General features: G+C 47.0%; 1 protein-coding gene across 1 annotated transcript in view; it reads right to left on the bottom strand.

Annotated features, from left to right (window-relative positions):
- NCKAP1L (NCK associated protein 1 like) overlaps window positions 1–16,976 on the bottom strand; it is a 616,762-nt gene that overhangs the window by 571,299 nt on the left and 28,487 nt on the right. The window contains exon 3 of the mRNA XM_063952202.1: window positions 7,656–7,748. Coding sequence (XP_063808272.1) covers window positions 7,656–7,748 — 93 coding nt within the window. The remainder of the gene's footprint in view (window positions 1–7,655; window positions 7,749–16,976) is intronic.

The raw sequence follows: 16,976 nt of genomic DNA, 5'->3' as shown, positions 1-16,976 counted from the left end.
CGAAAACCTCCAGTGTGTAGATTGTAATAAACAACAAAAATAGTCCTATCACTTTTTACCATATCTGGTACGGGTGCACCTCGTGTAACACCAAGAACCATGGATTAATATTTACTTACATTAAGACATCTCAAATTTACATATCTATAGATTTACCATCTTTTTAACACTCATTTATACGTACAACCGTAAAAAACAGAAACTCCAGTGTGAAGAACGGGTAGAGCAGCTAGTGTGGTATAAAATGAACTGGAGGGCATTAGAGTGTTACATAATATGAACCAGGGCACTGTAATGTGGCACAATATGAAGTGGAGGCACTATAGCAGGGGTGGGCAATTAATATCTATAGGGGGCCACGTGAAAAATCTGAACTGTGTTGGAGGGCCGAACCAATGATAACTTGAATTTAATTATGCTCAATATAATAAGAATTTACTCACCGGTAATTCTATTTCTCGTAGTCCGTAGTGGATGCTGGGAACTCCGTAAGGACCATGGGGAATAGACGGGCTCCGCAGGAGACTGGGCACTCTAAAAGAAAGATTAGGTACTATCTGGTGTGCACTGGCTCCTCCCTCTATGCCCCTCCTCCAGACCTCAGTTAAGGAAACTGTGCCCGGAAGAGCTGACACAACAAGGAAAGGATTTGGAATCCAGGGTAAGACTCATACCAGCCACACCAATCACACCGTACAACTTGTGATAACCATACCCAGTTAACAGTATGAACAACAACTGAGCCTCAGTAATAGATGGCTCATAACAATAACCCTTTAGTTAAGCAATAACTATATACATGTATTGCAGAGAGTCCGCACTTGGGACGGGCGCCCAGCATCCACTACGGACTACGAAAAATAGAATTACCGGTGAGTAAATTCTTATTTTCTCTGACGTCCTAGTGGATGTTGGGAACTCCGTAAGGACCATGGGGATTATACCAAAGCTCCCAAACGGGCGGGAGAGTGCGGATGACTCTGCAGCACCGCATGAGCAAACTCAAGGTCCTCCTCAGCCAGGGTATCAGACTTGTAGAACTTAGCAAACTTGTTTGACCCCGACCAAGTAGCAGCTCGGCAAAGCTGTAAAGCCGAGACCCCTCGGGCAGCCGCCCAAGAAGAGCCCACCTTCCTTGTGGAATGGGCTTAGACCATTTTGGATGCGGCAATCCAGCCACAGAGTGAACCAGCTGAATCGTGCTATAGATCCAGCGAACAATAGTCTGCTTCGAAGCAGGAGCGCCAACCTCGTTGGCTGCATACAGAATAAACAGCGAGTCAGACTTTCTGACTCCCGCCGTTCTGGAAACATAAATTTTCAAAGCCCGGACTACGTCCAGCAACTTGGAATCCTCCAAGTCCCTAGTAGCCGCAGGCACCACAATAGGCTGGTTCAAATGAAACGATGATACCACCCTAGGAAGAAATTGGGGACGAGTCCTCAATTCTGCCCTGTCCATATGGAAGATCAGATAAGGGTTTTTACATGACAAAACCGCCAATACTGACACACGCCTAGCCGAAGCTAAGGCCAATAGCATGACCACTTTCCACGTGAGATATTTTAGCTCCATGGTCTTAAGTGGCTCAAACCAGTGGGATTTCAGGAAATCCAACACAACGTTAAGATCCCAAGGTGCCACCGATGGCACAAAAGGAGGCTGAATATGCAGCACCCCCGGAACAACGTCTGAACTTCAGGCAGTGAAGCCAGTTCATTTATTAGAGAAAATGTATAGGGCCGAAATCTTGACCTTTATGGATCCTAATTTTAGGCCCATAGCCACTCCTGACTGTAGGAAGTGTAGGAATCGACCCCGCTGGAATTCCTCTGTAGGGCCTTCCCGGCCTCACACCAAGCAACCTATTTTCGCCATATACAGTGAAAAAGTCTTGCTGTCACGTCTTTCCTAGCATTTATCAGCGTAGGAATAACTGCATCCGGAATGCCCTTTTCCGCTAGGATCTGGCGTTCAACCGCCATGCCGTCAAATGCAGCCGCGGTAAATTTTGGAACAGACAGGGCCCCTGTTGCAACATGTCCTGTCTGAGAGGCAGAAGCCCTGAGTCCTCTGAGAGCATTTCCTGCAGCTCCGGGTACCGAGTCCTTCTTGGCCAATTCGGAGCATAGAATATTGTTTTTACTCCTCCTTTTATTACAATTCTCAGCCCTTGGGTATGAGATGAAGAAGAGGGAATACAGAGACCGACTGGAACACCCACAGTGTTACTAGTGCGACCACAGCTATCACCTGAGGGTCCCTTGACCCGGCGTAAAACCTTTTTTAGCTTTTTATTGAGGTGGGACGCCATCTAGTCCACCTTAGGCAGTTCCCATCAATTTGCAAACTGCGTGAAGACTTCCTGATGAAGTCCCCACTTTTCCGGGTGAAGGTCGTGCCTGCTGAGGAAGTCTGCTTCCCTGATGTCCACTCCCGGAACGAACTCTGCTGACAGTGCGCTTACTTGATTCTCCGCCAATCGAAGAATTCTGGTGGCTTCTACCCTCGCCACCCTGCTCCTTGTTCCGCCTTGGCGGTTTACATGAACCCCTGCGGTCTGACTGGATCAGAACCGGTTGGTCGCGAAGCAGGATCTCCGCTTGACTTAGGGCGTTGTATATGGCCCCTAGTTCCAGGATATTGATGTGAAGGCAAGTCAGTTGACTTGACCACAGACCTTGGAAATTTCTTCCCTGTGTAACTGCCCCCCACCCTCGGAGGCTTGCATCCGTGGTCACCAGGATCCAGTCCTGAATGCCGAATCTGCGGCCCTCGAGAAGGTGAGCACTCTGCAGCCACCACAGGAGAGACACCCTGGCCCTGGGGGATAGGGTGATTAAACGATGCATCTGAAGAGGTGATCCGGACCACTTGTCCAGTAAGTCCCATTGGAAGGTCCTCGCATGGAACCTGCCTAAGGGGATGGCCTCGTATGATGTCACCATCCTTCCCAGGACTCGAGTGCAGTGATGCACTGACACCTGTTTTGGTTTTAATAGATTCCTGACCAGTGTCATGAGCTCCTGAGCTCTCTCTATCGGGAGATAAACCCTTTTCTGGTCTCTGTCTAGGATCGTGCCTAGGAGAGGCAGATGAGCTGTAGGAACCAACTGCGACTTTGGAATATATAGAATCCAGCCGTGTTGCCGTTACACTTCCAGAGAAAGTGATACGCTGTTCAGCAACTGCTCTCTTGATCTCGCTTTTATGAGGAGATCGTCCAAGTATGTGATAATAGTGACACCTTGCTTCCGCAGGAGCACAATCATATCCGCCATTACCATGGTGAATATTCTCGGGGCCGTGGAGAGACCAAACGGCAACATCTGAAATTGGTAATGACAATCCCGTACCGCAATTCTGAGGTACGCCTAATGAGGTGGATAAATGGGGACCTGAAGGTATGCATCCCTTATGTCCCGATTCACAACAAAGTCTCCCCCTTTTTAGGCTTGCACTGACCGCTCTTAGCGATTCCATCTTGAACTTGAACCTTCTCAGGTATATGTTCAGGGATTTTTAATTCAATATGGGTCTGACCGAACCGTCTGGTTTCGGGATTACAACATGGTCTAATAATAACACCCTCTTGTTGAAGGAGGGGACCCTTGACCACCACCTGTTAAAGATACAATTTGTGAATTGCAGTTAACACTGGCTCCCTCTCTTGGGGGGAAGCCCGCAGGGCCGTCGGTGAGGGGGCATCTTCTCACAGTCCAGCTTGTATCCCTGAGACACAATATCTATTGCCCAGGGATCGAACAGGGAGTGAACCCACTTGTGGCTGAACTTACGAAGGCGTGTCCCCACCGGGCCTAGCTCCGCCTGTGGAGCCCCAGCGACATTGGTGGATTTTTGTAGGGGCCGGGGAGGACTTCTGTTCCTGGGAACTAGCTGCCCGGCTCTGACAAGAAAGGACGCACCTCAGACTTTCTTGTTTCTTTATACGAAAGGCTGCATTTAATAATGTCGTGCTTTCTTAGGCTGTGCAGGAATATAAGCAAACTAGCAGAATTACCAGCTATAGCTGTGGAGACCAGGCCCGAGAACCCTTCTCCACACAATCCTCAGCCTTCCATATGCCTCTTAAGTCGGCATCATCTGTCCAATGCATATTCTACAGGACACGTCAAGCAGAGATCGACATAGCTTTGACTCTAGGACCCAGTATACTCATGTCTCTTTGGGCATGCTTTATAACTATATATCTATCACTTAAGACAGCATCTTTAATATATTAATATTGCATACTAGGGTTCTCTGCTGATAAGGTACCTGTCCACGCTGCCACAGCGCTATAAACCCATGCCGACACAATCGCCGGTCTGGGTAGTATACAATAATGTGCACGCTATCTGCAGGATCCCTGAGAATAGCAAGTGCTACCATCTGTGCAAACAGGACACCCCAGGGGAAGATTCTCAACATATCCTGGCCCTAGTGGGGAAAGGATACAGCCTGAGAATTCTCTTGTGGGAAGCTGCCGTCTCTTGTCTGGAGATTCCCGCTCTTTTTCCTCATAAGAGGAGGGAAATTTACCTCAGCATTCTTCCCCTTAAACATGTGTACTCTCGTGTCAGGGACAGATGAGTCATCAGTGATATGCAAATCATCTTTTATTTCAATAATCATATATTGAATACCTTCTAGCCATCTTGGCTGTAACTTTGCATTATCGTAGTCGACAGTGGAGTTAAACTCCATGTCGATACCAGTGTTTGTTATTATGGATAGTGAGCATTGAGAGACTCTGAAAGTCTCTGTGACATAGGGACAGACCTGGGTAGATTTCCAGTCTGTTCCCTAACCTTTTGTGCAATAAATTCACCTTAGCACTTACACATATCCAAACAGGTGTCGGCGTTGTCGACGGAGACACCCTCTCACACACATAACCGCTCTATCACCTCCTTAGAGGAGCCTTTTACCTCAGACATGTCGACACACGCGTACCGACACACCACACACACAGGGGATGCTCTATTTGAGGACAGTTCCCCCACAAGGCCCTTTGGAGAGACAGAGAGAGAGTATGCCAGCACACACCCCAGCGCTATATAACCCAGGGATTACACTACAACTCAGTGTTTACCCAGTAGCTGCTGTATATACAAATTTTGCGCCTAAATTTATGTGCCCCCCCCCTCTCTTTTCACCCTTTGTGTACCAGGATACTGCCGGGGAGAGCCTGGGGAGCTTCCTTCCAGCGGAGCTGTGAAGAGAAAATGGCGCTGGTGTGCTGAGGAAGAAGGCCCGGCCCCCTCAGCGGCGGGCTTCTGTCCTGTTTCTGACTAAAATTGGCGGGGGTTTTACACATATACAGTCACAGACTGTATTATGTGTATATATTGCCAAAAGGTATTCTTATTGCTGCCCAGGGCGCCCCCCCCCCAGCGCCCTGCACCCTACAGTGACCGGAGTGTGTGGTGTGCAGTGGGAGCAATGGCGCACAGCTGCAGTGCTGTGCGCTACCTTAATGAAGACCGGAGTCTTCTGCCGCCGATTTCATCTCCTTCTCTTCTGTCTTCTGGCTCTGCAAGGGGGACGGCGGCGCGGCTCCGGGAACGGACGATCGAGGTCAGGCCCTGTGTTCGAACCTTCTGGAGCTAATGGTGTCCAGTAGCCTAAGAAGCACAAGCTAGCTGCACGCAGGTAGGTTTGCTTCTCTCCCCTCAGTTGCACGTAGCAGTGAGCCTGTTGCCAGCAGATCTCACTGAAAATAAAAAACCTAACAAATACTTTCTTTCTAGCCAGCTCAGGAGAGCCCACTAGGTGCATACAGCTCTGGCCGGGCACAGATTCTAACTGAGGTCTGGAGGAGGGGCATAGAGGGAGGAGCCAGTGCACACCAGATAGTACCTAATCTTTCTTTTAGAGTGCCCAGTCTCCTGCGGAGCCCGTCTATTCCCCATGGTCCTTACGGAGTTCCCAGCATCCACTAGGACGTCAGAGAAATAATAAAAGCACAAACCTTGTCATTTTTTTCTGCTATTGGCTTGTAATGTGCACTGTATGACGGGTTGCTGTCCCATTGCTGCAAGACTCACCCTGGATGCCGGTCTGACGGGATCTCTAAAGCACCCAAAGTTTAAGCAGGAAGTGACAGGGCAAAGCCGTCTCCAGCGGGATACACGTCATCAGACGCTGGCTGCTAGGGACCCAGGGGACGGGGACCGCCGGCAGTGACTGCCCGTGCACTGCGGCTCTGTAGCTTGCGACTTGCGGGCAGTCACTGGGCCTCAATTGCTAAGCTGCATTGCAAGGTCTTTGTAACCTAGCGATACAGCACAGTGTGTGGTGCAGGAAGCCTGTGGGCAGAGAGCCGCGGGTGCCGTGTGTGTGAGATTAAGGGGGGGGGGCCGTGTGACTGGAATAAATACGCGGGCTGGACAGGGATTGCCAAAGGGCCGTATGTGGCCTACGGGCCGTACTTTGCACAGGTCTGCACTATAGTGTAGCATAATAGAAAGTGGGTACACTGTACTGAGGCATAATATAAACTGGAGGCACTGTAATGTGGAGTAATATCAACTGGGGACTCTGTATGGCATAATGTGAAATGTGGGTACTGTGTTGCATAATATGAATTGGCAGCCCTAAAAATGTGATCTAATATGAACTAGAGCACTCCTAATGTTCATAAAATAAACTAGTACACTACTATGGGGAAAACATTAACTAAGGCACTACTATAGATTAGAAAATGAACTACTGTAGGGCACTGTTATGGGACACTAAATAACAACTGCTGTGGAGAGGTGTCTCTTTAGAAGTATTGGGACAAGGGGCCCTTCAAAATGTTGCTAAGGGGCCCACAAAGTTCTTGCTACACTCCAAATGGAAACTCACAATATCTAAATATATCTCTTTGAATGTGTTTTACACATAATGTGGAACATTCACCCTCTTCACTACAACTAGAGGTTACATGTCTTTGTGCTTCACGTAGTATGTGGATTGGTGTAATGTTTGATATAAATGTTCTAGTATCACCCACATATGCCTGAGTGGAAGAATACTGCATAATTACCTGTGATTGATGGACCATGTAGGGGAACTAGATCCAATAAACGCTCAGACCTGACAAAGCGATTATCAGATCCTGTACACACTGAGCAATTTTTAGCTCAGTGTGTGGTGTCTTCAGATGTCTTCAACAAGAACGAGAGGTCAGGAACGAGATTGACTGTGTAGGTCATCAGATCTACTACCTGATCTGACACACTATAAAATTATTAGGCCTGTCATACAATTATACTTGTGTAGTGTGTACCTGGCTTAAGTCTGCCGTGTGTTAATAAATATTCTGTATAGCGTTTCATTTTCTTGATATTAGCTATAGCTCTCTTCTGTTTGCATTTGCTGTGCCAAATTTGTTACAGTTCACAAATATAGAGTTTCATCTGCCATTGCTATGGCAACCTGACTGCCACAGGTTGACAATAATATCCTAAAATGTGGCTATTAATACAGGCTGTGTCATATAGACTGAAATCAGAGAAATATGTTTACATTATGAAATATAACTCAAAGTTGGTACCAAAGTAAATGATCATATATTTGAGGTTAGCGCAGCCTTTGTTATTTTAACTTTCATTGGATCTGTTGTGTAATACAATAAAGCTATCCATGTAAACCAATCAATACTTACCCGAAATTCCATTACATCCACAAATGTCAGGTAATAGCCAGTAAGACTTTTCACTATCTCTGTTTTGTCTTTGTGCACTGGTCCGAGATGTTGCTGCATTCAAGAGGGAAAACCAAAAGCTTATCAAGTTATGGATTAGTTATGCTTAAAACACAAAAGAATGCTTATTATTATTATTATTATTATTATTATTTTTACCATTATTATTATTATTATTATTATTATTATTATTATTATTATATAAATTGTATTTAACTTCTTTAAAAACTTACATTTTATATTAACCTTTCTTTTAACATAACATAATTCTACAAAAGAGGAGGAATAGCCTTTTCTTGTCTTTAGGATCTTTGTGCCTGATTCCGATTTGTACACAAAAGCCAATGCATTTGCGATATTTCAGGCTATGGACTTGCTAACCATGGTAAGTGAAGCAGCCTCCCAGAAAAGGATAGAGACGCTCACCGGAGCCTCAGCAACTGCGTACACATACAAAGCATTGATGCAGAAACGAGGAACATCAACTCCCGAGTGAGTCTATGGTCACACAGACTGGCCATGACAGCAATGTTGGTGCCTTGTTTCTCTCAGTGCCGTAACTAGGCATTTTAGCGCTGTGTGCAAGAAACGACAGTGGCGCCCCCCCCCCCCCCATGTAAGACAGGGGCAGTGCGCGCCGTAGGGGCGCGAAAAAATTAGAGGGGCGTGGCTTCATGGGGAAGGGGCGTGGCCACAACATAATAGCAATTCATACTACGGTGCACAGTAGTCTACATTATTCAAATTACGCTGCACAGTAGCGCCACTACACCAGGTAGAGCCCCTTTTATACATTACAGCAGACAGCGTCCCCCTTTTGACACATTACAGCAGACAGTCCCCCTTTTTACACATTACAGCAGACAGCGTCCCCGTTTATACACATTACGGCAGACGGTGTACCCCTTTATACACATTGCGGCAGCCAGGCCCCCTTTTTACACATTACGGGAGCCAGTCCCCCTTTTTACACATTGCGGCAGCCAGGCCCCCTTTTTACACAATGCGGCAGCCAGGACCCCTTTTTACACAATGCGGCAGCCAGGACCCCTTTTTACACATTGCGGCAGCCAGTCCCCCTTTTTACACAATGCGGCAGCCAGGACTCCTTTTTACACAATGCGGCAGCCAGGACCCCTTTTTACACATTATGGCAGACGGTGTCCCCCTAAAAGAGAGAGAGAGAGAGAGAGAGAGAGAGAGAGATACTTACCTGACAGGCTCCTCGTGCTGGCAGCTCCCTCGGTGCAGGCAGTGAGATGAGAAGGAAGAGGAGGGAGGGGGAGCAGGGAGCCGCAGCAGCGCTATTTGATTGGTAGTAAGCGCCGCTGCAGCATCCCCCTCTTCTTCTGTATTGGCTGCCTGGCGCTGCTGTGGATGCTGGGATGAAGGAACCGCATCCCAGCATCCATAGCAGCGCCGGGCAGCCAATACAGAAGGAGAGGGGGATGCTGCAGTGGCGCTTACTACCAATCAAATAGCGCTGCTGCGGCTCCCTGCTCCCCCTCCCTCCTCCTCCTTCTCTCCGCTGCTCGGCGCTTCTGTCTTCCCCTCCACAGCGCGGCGGCGCACACAGCAGAGGCGGCATGTAATGAGTCAATTTGACTCATTACATGCCGCTGGCCGTTGCGCCCTCAGGGCAACTGCGCTGTGTGCCAAGCCCCCTTGGCACACACGTAGTTACGGCCCTGGTTTCTCTACATATATGATCGCAGCTGAAGGCAGAAACACACCCCAACAATGTCCGTGACACGCTTCCTGTCAATCATTCTATGCTTAAATTCTCACTGCAAGTGGCATCAGTCCCAAAGGTACCTTGGCATGTGTGCAGTGCGATCGCAGCTCATGCGCAGACTACTGATGATTGCTCAGTTGTGTGAACATCGACTTTGTATACAAATCGGAATCAGGCCCTTTGTACTATCCCATATAATAAAACGCTAAGGCTGATCCTCACCTCTGTTACGTGCGCCGGAGGCTACTATAGGCCGCAATAACCAAATGACTCACAGCTAAAAGTGAAAGTGATACTGCAGGGAGATGTTACAGCCTCCTACCCTGCTGGTGCTGCTGCTAATATTAATAATACTGATCTCACTGTTTCACACTTGCTGCATACGTACTGGGAGAGTGGGGAGTAGGGGCTGATAAGGACTTGGTGGTGGAGAGTGAGTTAAGGGATGGATAGGGACTAGGGGGAGAGAGGAGGGAGGGCTTGGGGCAGATAGGGACAGTGGAGAGATAGATGCAGATTAGTTCAATATAGTATATATATATAAACAAAAAGTATAGAAATGGTCCCAATGCACTCTTCTTTAGGTGTATTTACTCAATCTCTTTTTGATATAAAATTTTTTTAAAACTTTTTTTCTAAAAAGCAGCTTCTTTTGACAAGAACACAACCAGTACAGGTTCTAAAAAAAAATATTGTTAGAATTTTACAATATCATATGGATATATCAAGAATCTAGAAAGCTAAAAGTAAAGGGGTTTAATTCAAACAATCATCAAAACATATTTCGGTTAGTGCTCTTTTGATCACCATTCTACATATATATATATATATATATACATACACACACACACACACACAAACACAATCGCAACATTTTACGAAACTCAGTCCCAAGAGCAGAGTACTATACTATGGGAGGGAGGAGGGGGAGCAGGATAGAAGTGCTGGTGTCTGGTGGCAGCGAGTATACACCCCTGGCAACAAGCATTACACACCCATGGGAATGGGCATAACACCCAGAGCCAGAGCATGAAACCCCTGGCAACGAGCATGGAACCTAGGGATTCTGCAGCCGAAGACCCAGCAATAAGGAAAAAAATATCACTTTCTGCAAGAGGAGTACTTTTTCGGAAATTATAAATTTAGTAGGCAGTAATGATGAATATTGAAAATATTGTGGCTGAGAATTGAAAACTGAAAATTCTCAGTTCACACTTTTTTCTTGATAAATATGCCCCAAAGTGATTTTGAAGAGTGAGAATCAACATGTTGGCCAACACAGCGGACTCCCTCCCCACACCAAGCATGGAAAGGATGAGAAGTTTCTCCACCCTGAAAATCTGGGTTCTGCAAAAATGGTAAATGAATAGTGTACAGATAATTTTATTTAAATCTTTGTAGTAAAATAAGAGACATTTTCCTTGTGATCATAAGGAAGGATAATCAAGTAAATGAAATGGGATATCAGCATTAGCAATATGCAAAAAAGCCAATCATGGCTCGCTGCGTCATCGTGCCGCCCTTCGGGACTGGCTTATAGAAGCCAGCACGAGGCAGTGGCTCATAGTCCGCCGTCGGGGAGTGAGCATGCAAGAGCTCCTGAAGAAAGAGGACACCGGAAGCCCTGGGGAGGCGGTGACCATGCAAAAGAGCTGCCCAAAGGTCGCAGCCCCCCAGATGAAGACACCGGAAGCCCTGGAGAGGCGGCGGGCATGTAAAAGAGCAGCTTAAAAGCTGCCGCCCCCCAAGGTGAAGACAGAAGATGCCAGAAGTCCTGGAGAGGCGGCGTCCATGCAAAAGAGCTGCCCAAAGGCCACCGCCTCCCAGGTGAAGAAAGAGACCAGAAGAAGCCAGAAGTCCTGGAGAGGCGGCGGCCACGCAAAAGAACTTAACAGACACTGACCCCAGGTGAAGACCCTGTATAATAAACTTTTTTTTTTTTAAGGGTGAGTGAGGTTTACTTGTAAAATATACTTAATGGAATTAGTGTAAGTCTGCTTGCATCATCAATGTGTGTGCACAGAAATATCTGGTGTCAGTTTTAGTATACAGAGTCATACCAGATATTAAGACTATTATTCAGAGCTATGTCTGGTGTCATTATTTGCTGATAGTACTGTGCCTGCCCTGCAGGACAGGAATGCAAATGCAGATGTCAGGCAATACTGACAGCAGTTCATCCCAGAAAAGAAAGAAGTGGAGTGAGAAGAACAATCCTCTTTGTGTATTTGGTGGGGTCTAATTTTGAATTATTACATTATGGAATCTGGCAAAGGACGGAGCTTGGAGATGCTAGGCTCACTGCAGGACAACTGGAAAACGGAGCAGCATATTGCGCAATCTGTTAGTCGCAGAGGATATGGATGCACTCGTTGTAAAGGCAAGATGTTTATTGCTCAAAACGTCTTAAAAAAGACTTAGGGGTCTATTTACTAAGCTTTGGATGAAGATAAAGTGGACAGAGATAAAGTACCAGCCAATTGGCTCCTAACAGTCATTTTTCAAACCCAGTCTGTGACATGGCAGTTAGATTGGCTGGTCATTTATATCCATCCGAGGCTTAGTAAATAGACCCTTAAGTCTGTTGCTAAAGGTGATAAGGACCATTCACTGCATATAAGATGTTTGACAGCAGCATTTAGTCCTATTGGAGAAAGAGTGCTATATAAAACAGGATTATAATACCTACCGGTAAATCCTTTTCTCCTAGTCCGTAGAGGATGCTGGGGTCCATTTCATGATCATGGGGTATAGACGGTTCCGCAGGAGCCATGGGCACCTCAAGACTTTTCAAGGGTGTGAACTGGCTCCTCCCTCTATGCCCCTCCTCCAGACCTGAGTTATAGGAACTTGGCCCAGGGAGACGGACATTTCGAGGAAAGGATTTACATTTATACTAACGGTGAGAATCATACCAGCTCACACCTCAACCATGCCGCACAACATGGCATTCAACATAACACACGCCAACAGGCATGAACCATTTACAGCAACATGCTGAAAACAAATGTAACACAACTTGTGTAACTAACTGAACAAAACTGCAGGTAAAGTACGCACTGGGTCGGGTGCCCAGCATCCTCTATGGACTAGGAGAAAAGTATTAAAATCCTGTTTTCTCATACGTCCTAGAGGATGCTGGGGTCCATTTCATGACCATGGGGTTTATACCAAAGCTCCAGTACGGGCGGGAGAGTGAGGATGACCCTGCAGCACCGATTGACCACACTTGAGGTCCTCATAGGCCAAAGTGTCAAACTTATAAAATTTAGCAAAAGTGTTTGACCCTGACCAAGTAGCTGCTCGGCAAAGTTGTAATGCCAAGATTCCCCGGGCAGCTGCCCAGGACGAGCCCACCTTCCTAGTAGAATGGGCCTTCACCGACTTTGGCAACGGCAAACCAGCCGAAGAATGAGCGTGCTGAATCGTACCTCTGATCCAGAGCGCAATGGTCTGCTTGGAAGTAGGACACCCAATCTTGTTGGGAGCATACAGGACAAACAGAGTCTCTGTTTTCCATATCCGAGCTGTTCTAGCGACATAAATCTTCAAAGCCCTAACCACATCTAGAGACTTTGACTCAAGTGAACGTGTAAGTAGCCACTGGCACCACAATAGGTTGGTTTATGTGGAAAGATGAAACCACCTTCGGAAGAAAATGTTGGCGAGTTCTCAACTCCGCCCTATCTTCATGGAAGATCAGGTAAGGGCTCTTGTGAGACAAGGCCCCCAACTCAGACACCCGCCTTGCGGATGCCAAGGCTAAAAGCATCACCATTTTCAAGTGAGAAACTTCAAATCTATCTCCTGTAGAGATTCAAACCAAGGAACTGCAACATCACATTAAGGTCCCATGGTGCCACTGGAGGCACAAATGGAGGCTGGATGTGTAAAACCCCTTTCACGAAGGTCTGAACTTCTGGAAGAGAAGCCAATTGTTTTTGAAATAAAACTGATAAGGCCGAAATCTGGACCTTGATTGACCCCAATCTAAGGCCCGCATCCACACCAGCCTGCAGAAAATGGAGAAAACGTCCCAACTCAAACTCTTCCGTAGGAGCCTTCTTGGATTCACACCAAGACACATATTTTCTCCAACTACGGTGGTAATGTTTAGACGTTACTTCTTTCCTGGCCTGAATAAAAGTGGGGATGACTTCCTTGGAAATACCCTTTCGGGCTAGGATCCGACTCTCAACAGCCATGCCGTCAAACGTAGCCGCGGTAAGTCTTGATACACACACGGCCCCTGCTGTAGTAGGCCCTCTTGAGGAGGAAGAGGCCAAGGATCTCCTATGAGCAACTCCTGAAGATCTGGATACCAAGCCCTCCTTGGCCAGTCTGGGGCAATGACGATTGCTCAAACTCTTGTTGTTCTTATTATTTTGAGAACTTTTGGAATCAGTGGAAGTGGAGGGAAAACATATACCGACCGAAACACCCACTGTGTCACCAGTGCATCCACTGCTATTGCTTGAGGGTCTCTCGACCTGGAACAATCTCTCTGAAGCTTCTTGTTTAGACGAGATGCCATCATGTCTACTTGAGGAACTCCCCAAAGACTTGTCACCTCTGCGAAGACTTCTTGGTGGAGGCCCCAATCTCCTGGATGGAGATCGTGTCTGCTGAGGAAGTCTGCTTCCCAGTTGTCCACTCCCGGAATGAAAATTGCTGACAGAGCTCTAACATGTCTTTCTGCCCAGAGGAGAATCCTTGTCACCTCTGCCATTGCTGCTCTGCTTTTCGTTCCGCCTTGCCTGTTTATGTACGCGACTGCTGTTACATTGTCCGACTGGATCTGCACGGGATGATCTTGAAGAAGATGTACCACTTGTAGAAGGCCGTTGTAAATGGCTCTCAATTCCAGAACAATTATGTGAAGGCAGGCTTCCTGACTTGACCATTTTCCTTGGAAGCTTTCCACCTGTGTGACAGCTCCCCAGCCTTGGAGACTTGCATCCGTGGTTATTAGGACCCAGTCGTGAATCCCAAACCTGCGTCCCTCTAGTAGGTGAGAACTGTGTAGACACCACAGGAGCGAAATCCTGGCTTTGGGGGGGACAGGATTATTTTCCAGTGCATGTGCAGGTGGGATCCGGACCACTTATCCAACAGGTCCCACTGGAATACTCTGGCATGAAATCGGCCAAACTGTATGGCCTCGTAGTCCGCTACCATTTTCCCCAACAACCGAATGCATTGATGAATCGACACGCTTGTTGGTATCAATATTTGTTTGACCATTTTCTGGATTTCCAGAGCCTTTTCCACTGGAAGAAATACTCTCCATACTTCTGTGTCCAGAATCATCCCTAAAAAGGACAATCTTGTCGTCGGTTCCAACTGCGACTTTGGAAAATTCATGATTCAACCGTGTTGTTGGAGTATTGACAGGGAGAGTGCGATGTTCTGCACCAACTGTTCCCTGGATCTTGCTTTTATCAGGAGATCATCCAGATAAGGAATTATATTGACTCCTATTTGACGAAAGAGGACCATCATCTCCGCCATCACCTTGGTGAATACCCTCGGTGCCGTGGAGAGTCCAAACGGCAACGTCTGGACCTGGTAATGGCAATCGTGTACTGCGAATCGCAGATAAGCTTGGTGAGGAGGATAAATGGGAACATGCAAGTACGCATCCTTTATGTCTACTGACACCATGAAGTCCCCATCCTCCAGACTGGAAATCACTACCCTCAGGGATTCCATCTTGAACTTGAACCTTTTCAGTTAGTGATTCAGATTTTTCAGGTTTAAAATCGGTCTGACCGAGCCGTCCGGCTTTGGAACTACGAAGAGGCTTGAATAAAAACCTTCTCCTTGCTGTGACAAGGGTACCAGGACAATGACCTGATCCTGACATAATTTTTGAATTGCCGTTGTTAATGCCATTTTTTCCTGGAAGAGAAGCTGGCAAGGTCGATTTGAAAAATCGGCATGGGGGGAAGTCTTGAAACTCTAGTTTGTACCCATGAGACACTATTTGTGAGACCCATGGGTCCAGGCCAGATTGAATCCAGATTTGGCTGAAAAGTTTCAGACGTGCTCCCACCCGAGCGGACTCCCGCAAGGGAGCCCCAGCGTCATGCTGCAGATTTGGCAGGAGCAGGGGTTGACTTCTGCTCCTGGGATCCTGGAGACGCTGCAGACTTCTTTCCTTTACCCCTTCCCCTACCTGCAAAGAAGGGGGAACCTTTGGCCTTTTTGTATTTGTTGGGCCAAAAGGACTGCATATGAGAGTGATGTGTCTTTTTTTTTGCTGGTGCAGGAGCAGAAGGCAAGAATGTTGACTTACCTGCGGTTGCCGCCGAGACTAACGCATCCAGCCCATCACCAAACAAGGCCTCACCTTTATACGGGAGAGGATCCATATTTCTTTTGGAATCTGCATCAGCATTCCACGGGCGAATCCACAACGCCCTCCGAGCCGATACTGCCATGGTAGCGGTTCTTGATCCCAAGAGACCAATATATTTCATGGTTTCTAGTACGTACGCAGCAGCGTCTTTGATATGACCTAACGTTAGGAGTATCTCGTCTCCATCTATTGTGTCAATGTCTAATGACAAGTTTTCTGACCACTTTTCAATAGCACTACTCACCCACGCACAGACAATGGTAGGCCTGAGTAGTGTCCCATTGGCCACATCAATAGATCACCTCACTCACTTGCGGTCTGTCGGCTCCTTAAGTGAAGCCATTCCAGGCGCAGGGAGAAACACCTTTTCTCTTTTATGACAGGGCCCTGTCTAAAATGCGGGGTGACTCCCACCTTTTGGAAAAAGGTAAGCTGCCTGAATTCCTTTTGGGAATCTGAAATTTCTTTTCAGGTATAATCAGACTCCCTCCAAGAGACTGTTCAACTCCTGAGGTGGAGGGAAAATTACATTACTCCTTTACTAAAGTGCCCCCTCTCCTTGTGGTAAAAGAGGGGGCTTCGTAACTTCTAACACCTCCTTTATAGCTAAAACATGTTTTGAATGCTTTTTGCTAACTTAGGACCTATTCCCCTGGAATCACTAGTGTCGACACAGGAATCAGTGTCCGTGTCGGTATCAGTTTGTACTACTTGTGCAAATTTGTATGTGACCCAGAGGGGTCCCTATGGATGAAAGGCAGAACTATTAAAAATCACATCTTCAACAGATTATATTCAGTTTTCTATATGAGATTCAGTAGTGAATCACACTATCATGTAACCTTTCACCCAGTCAGGCTCTTGGTGTCATATTACACCTCTGTGTCTCTAACATGTCTTCCACAGAGGAAGAGATTCCCTGCCACAGACATGTCACACACGTGCCCAACCACACCACAGACACTCCGGGACTTATAGGGGACAGACCCACAGTAAAATCTGTCAGAGGGACACAGATAGGATTTGCCAGTTCACAACCCAGCGCCAGTAACACCATGTCTGTGAACACAAAATGCCCACTGACATGCAGCGCTTTTATAATGCTAATCACACAATTATATATCACCAAATTGACTGTGGCCCCCCCTGTTTTGCACCCTGATACTTGTTCAGTAGTGGAGGAGGA

The sequence above is a fragment of the Pseudophryne corroboree genome, chromosome 2 (genome assembly GCF_028390025.1).
Source record: "Pseudophryne corroboree isolate aPseCor3 chromosome 2, aPseCor3.hap2, whole genome shotgun sequence".
NCBI classification, from domain to species: domain Eukaryota; kingdom Metazoa; phylum Chordata; class Amphibia; order Anura; family Myobatrachidae; genus Pseudophryne; species Pseudophryne corroboree.
Note: the sequence above shows the minus strand (reverse complement) of the source record. Positions and strands in the feature narration are given on the sequence as shown.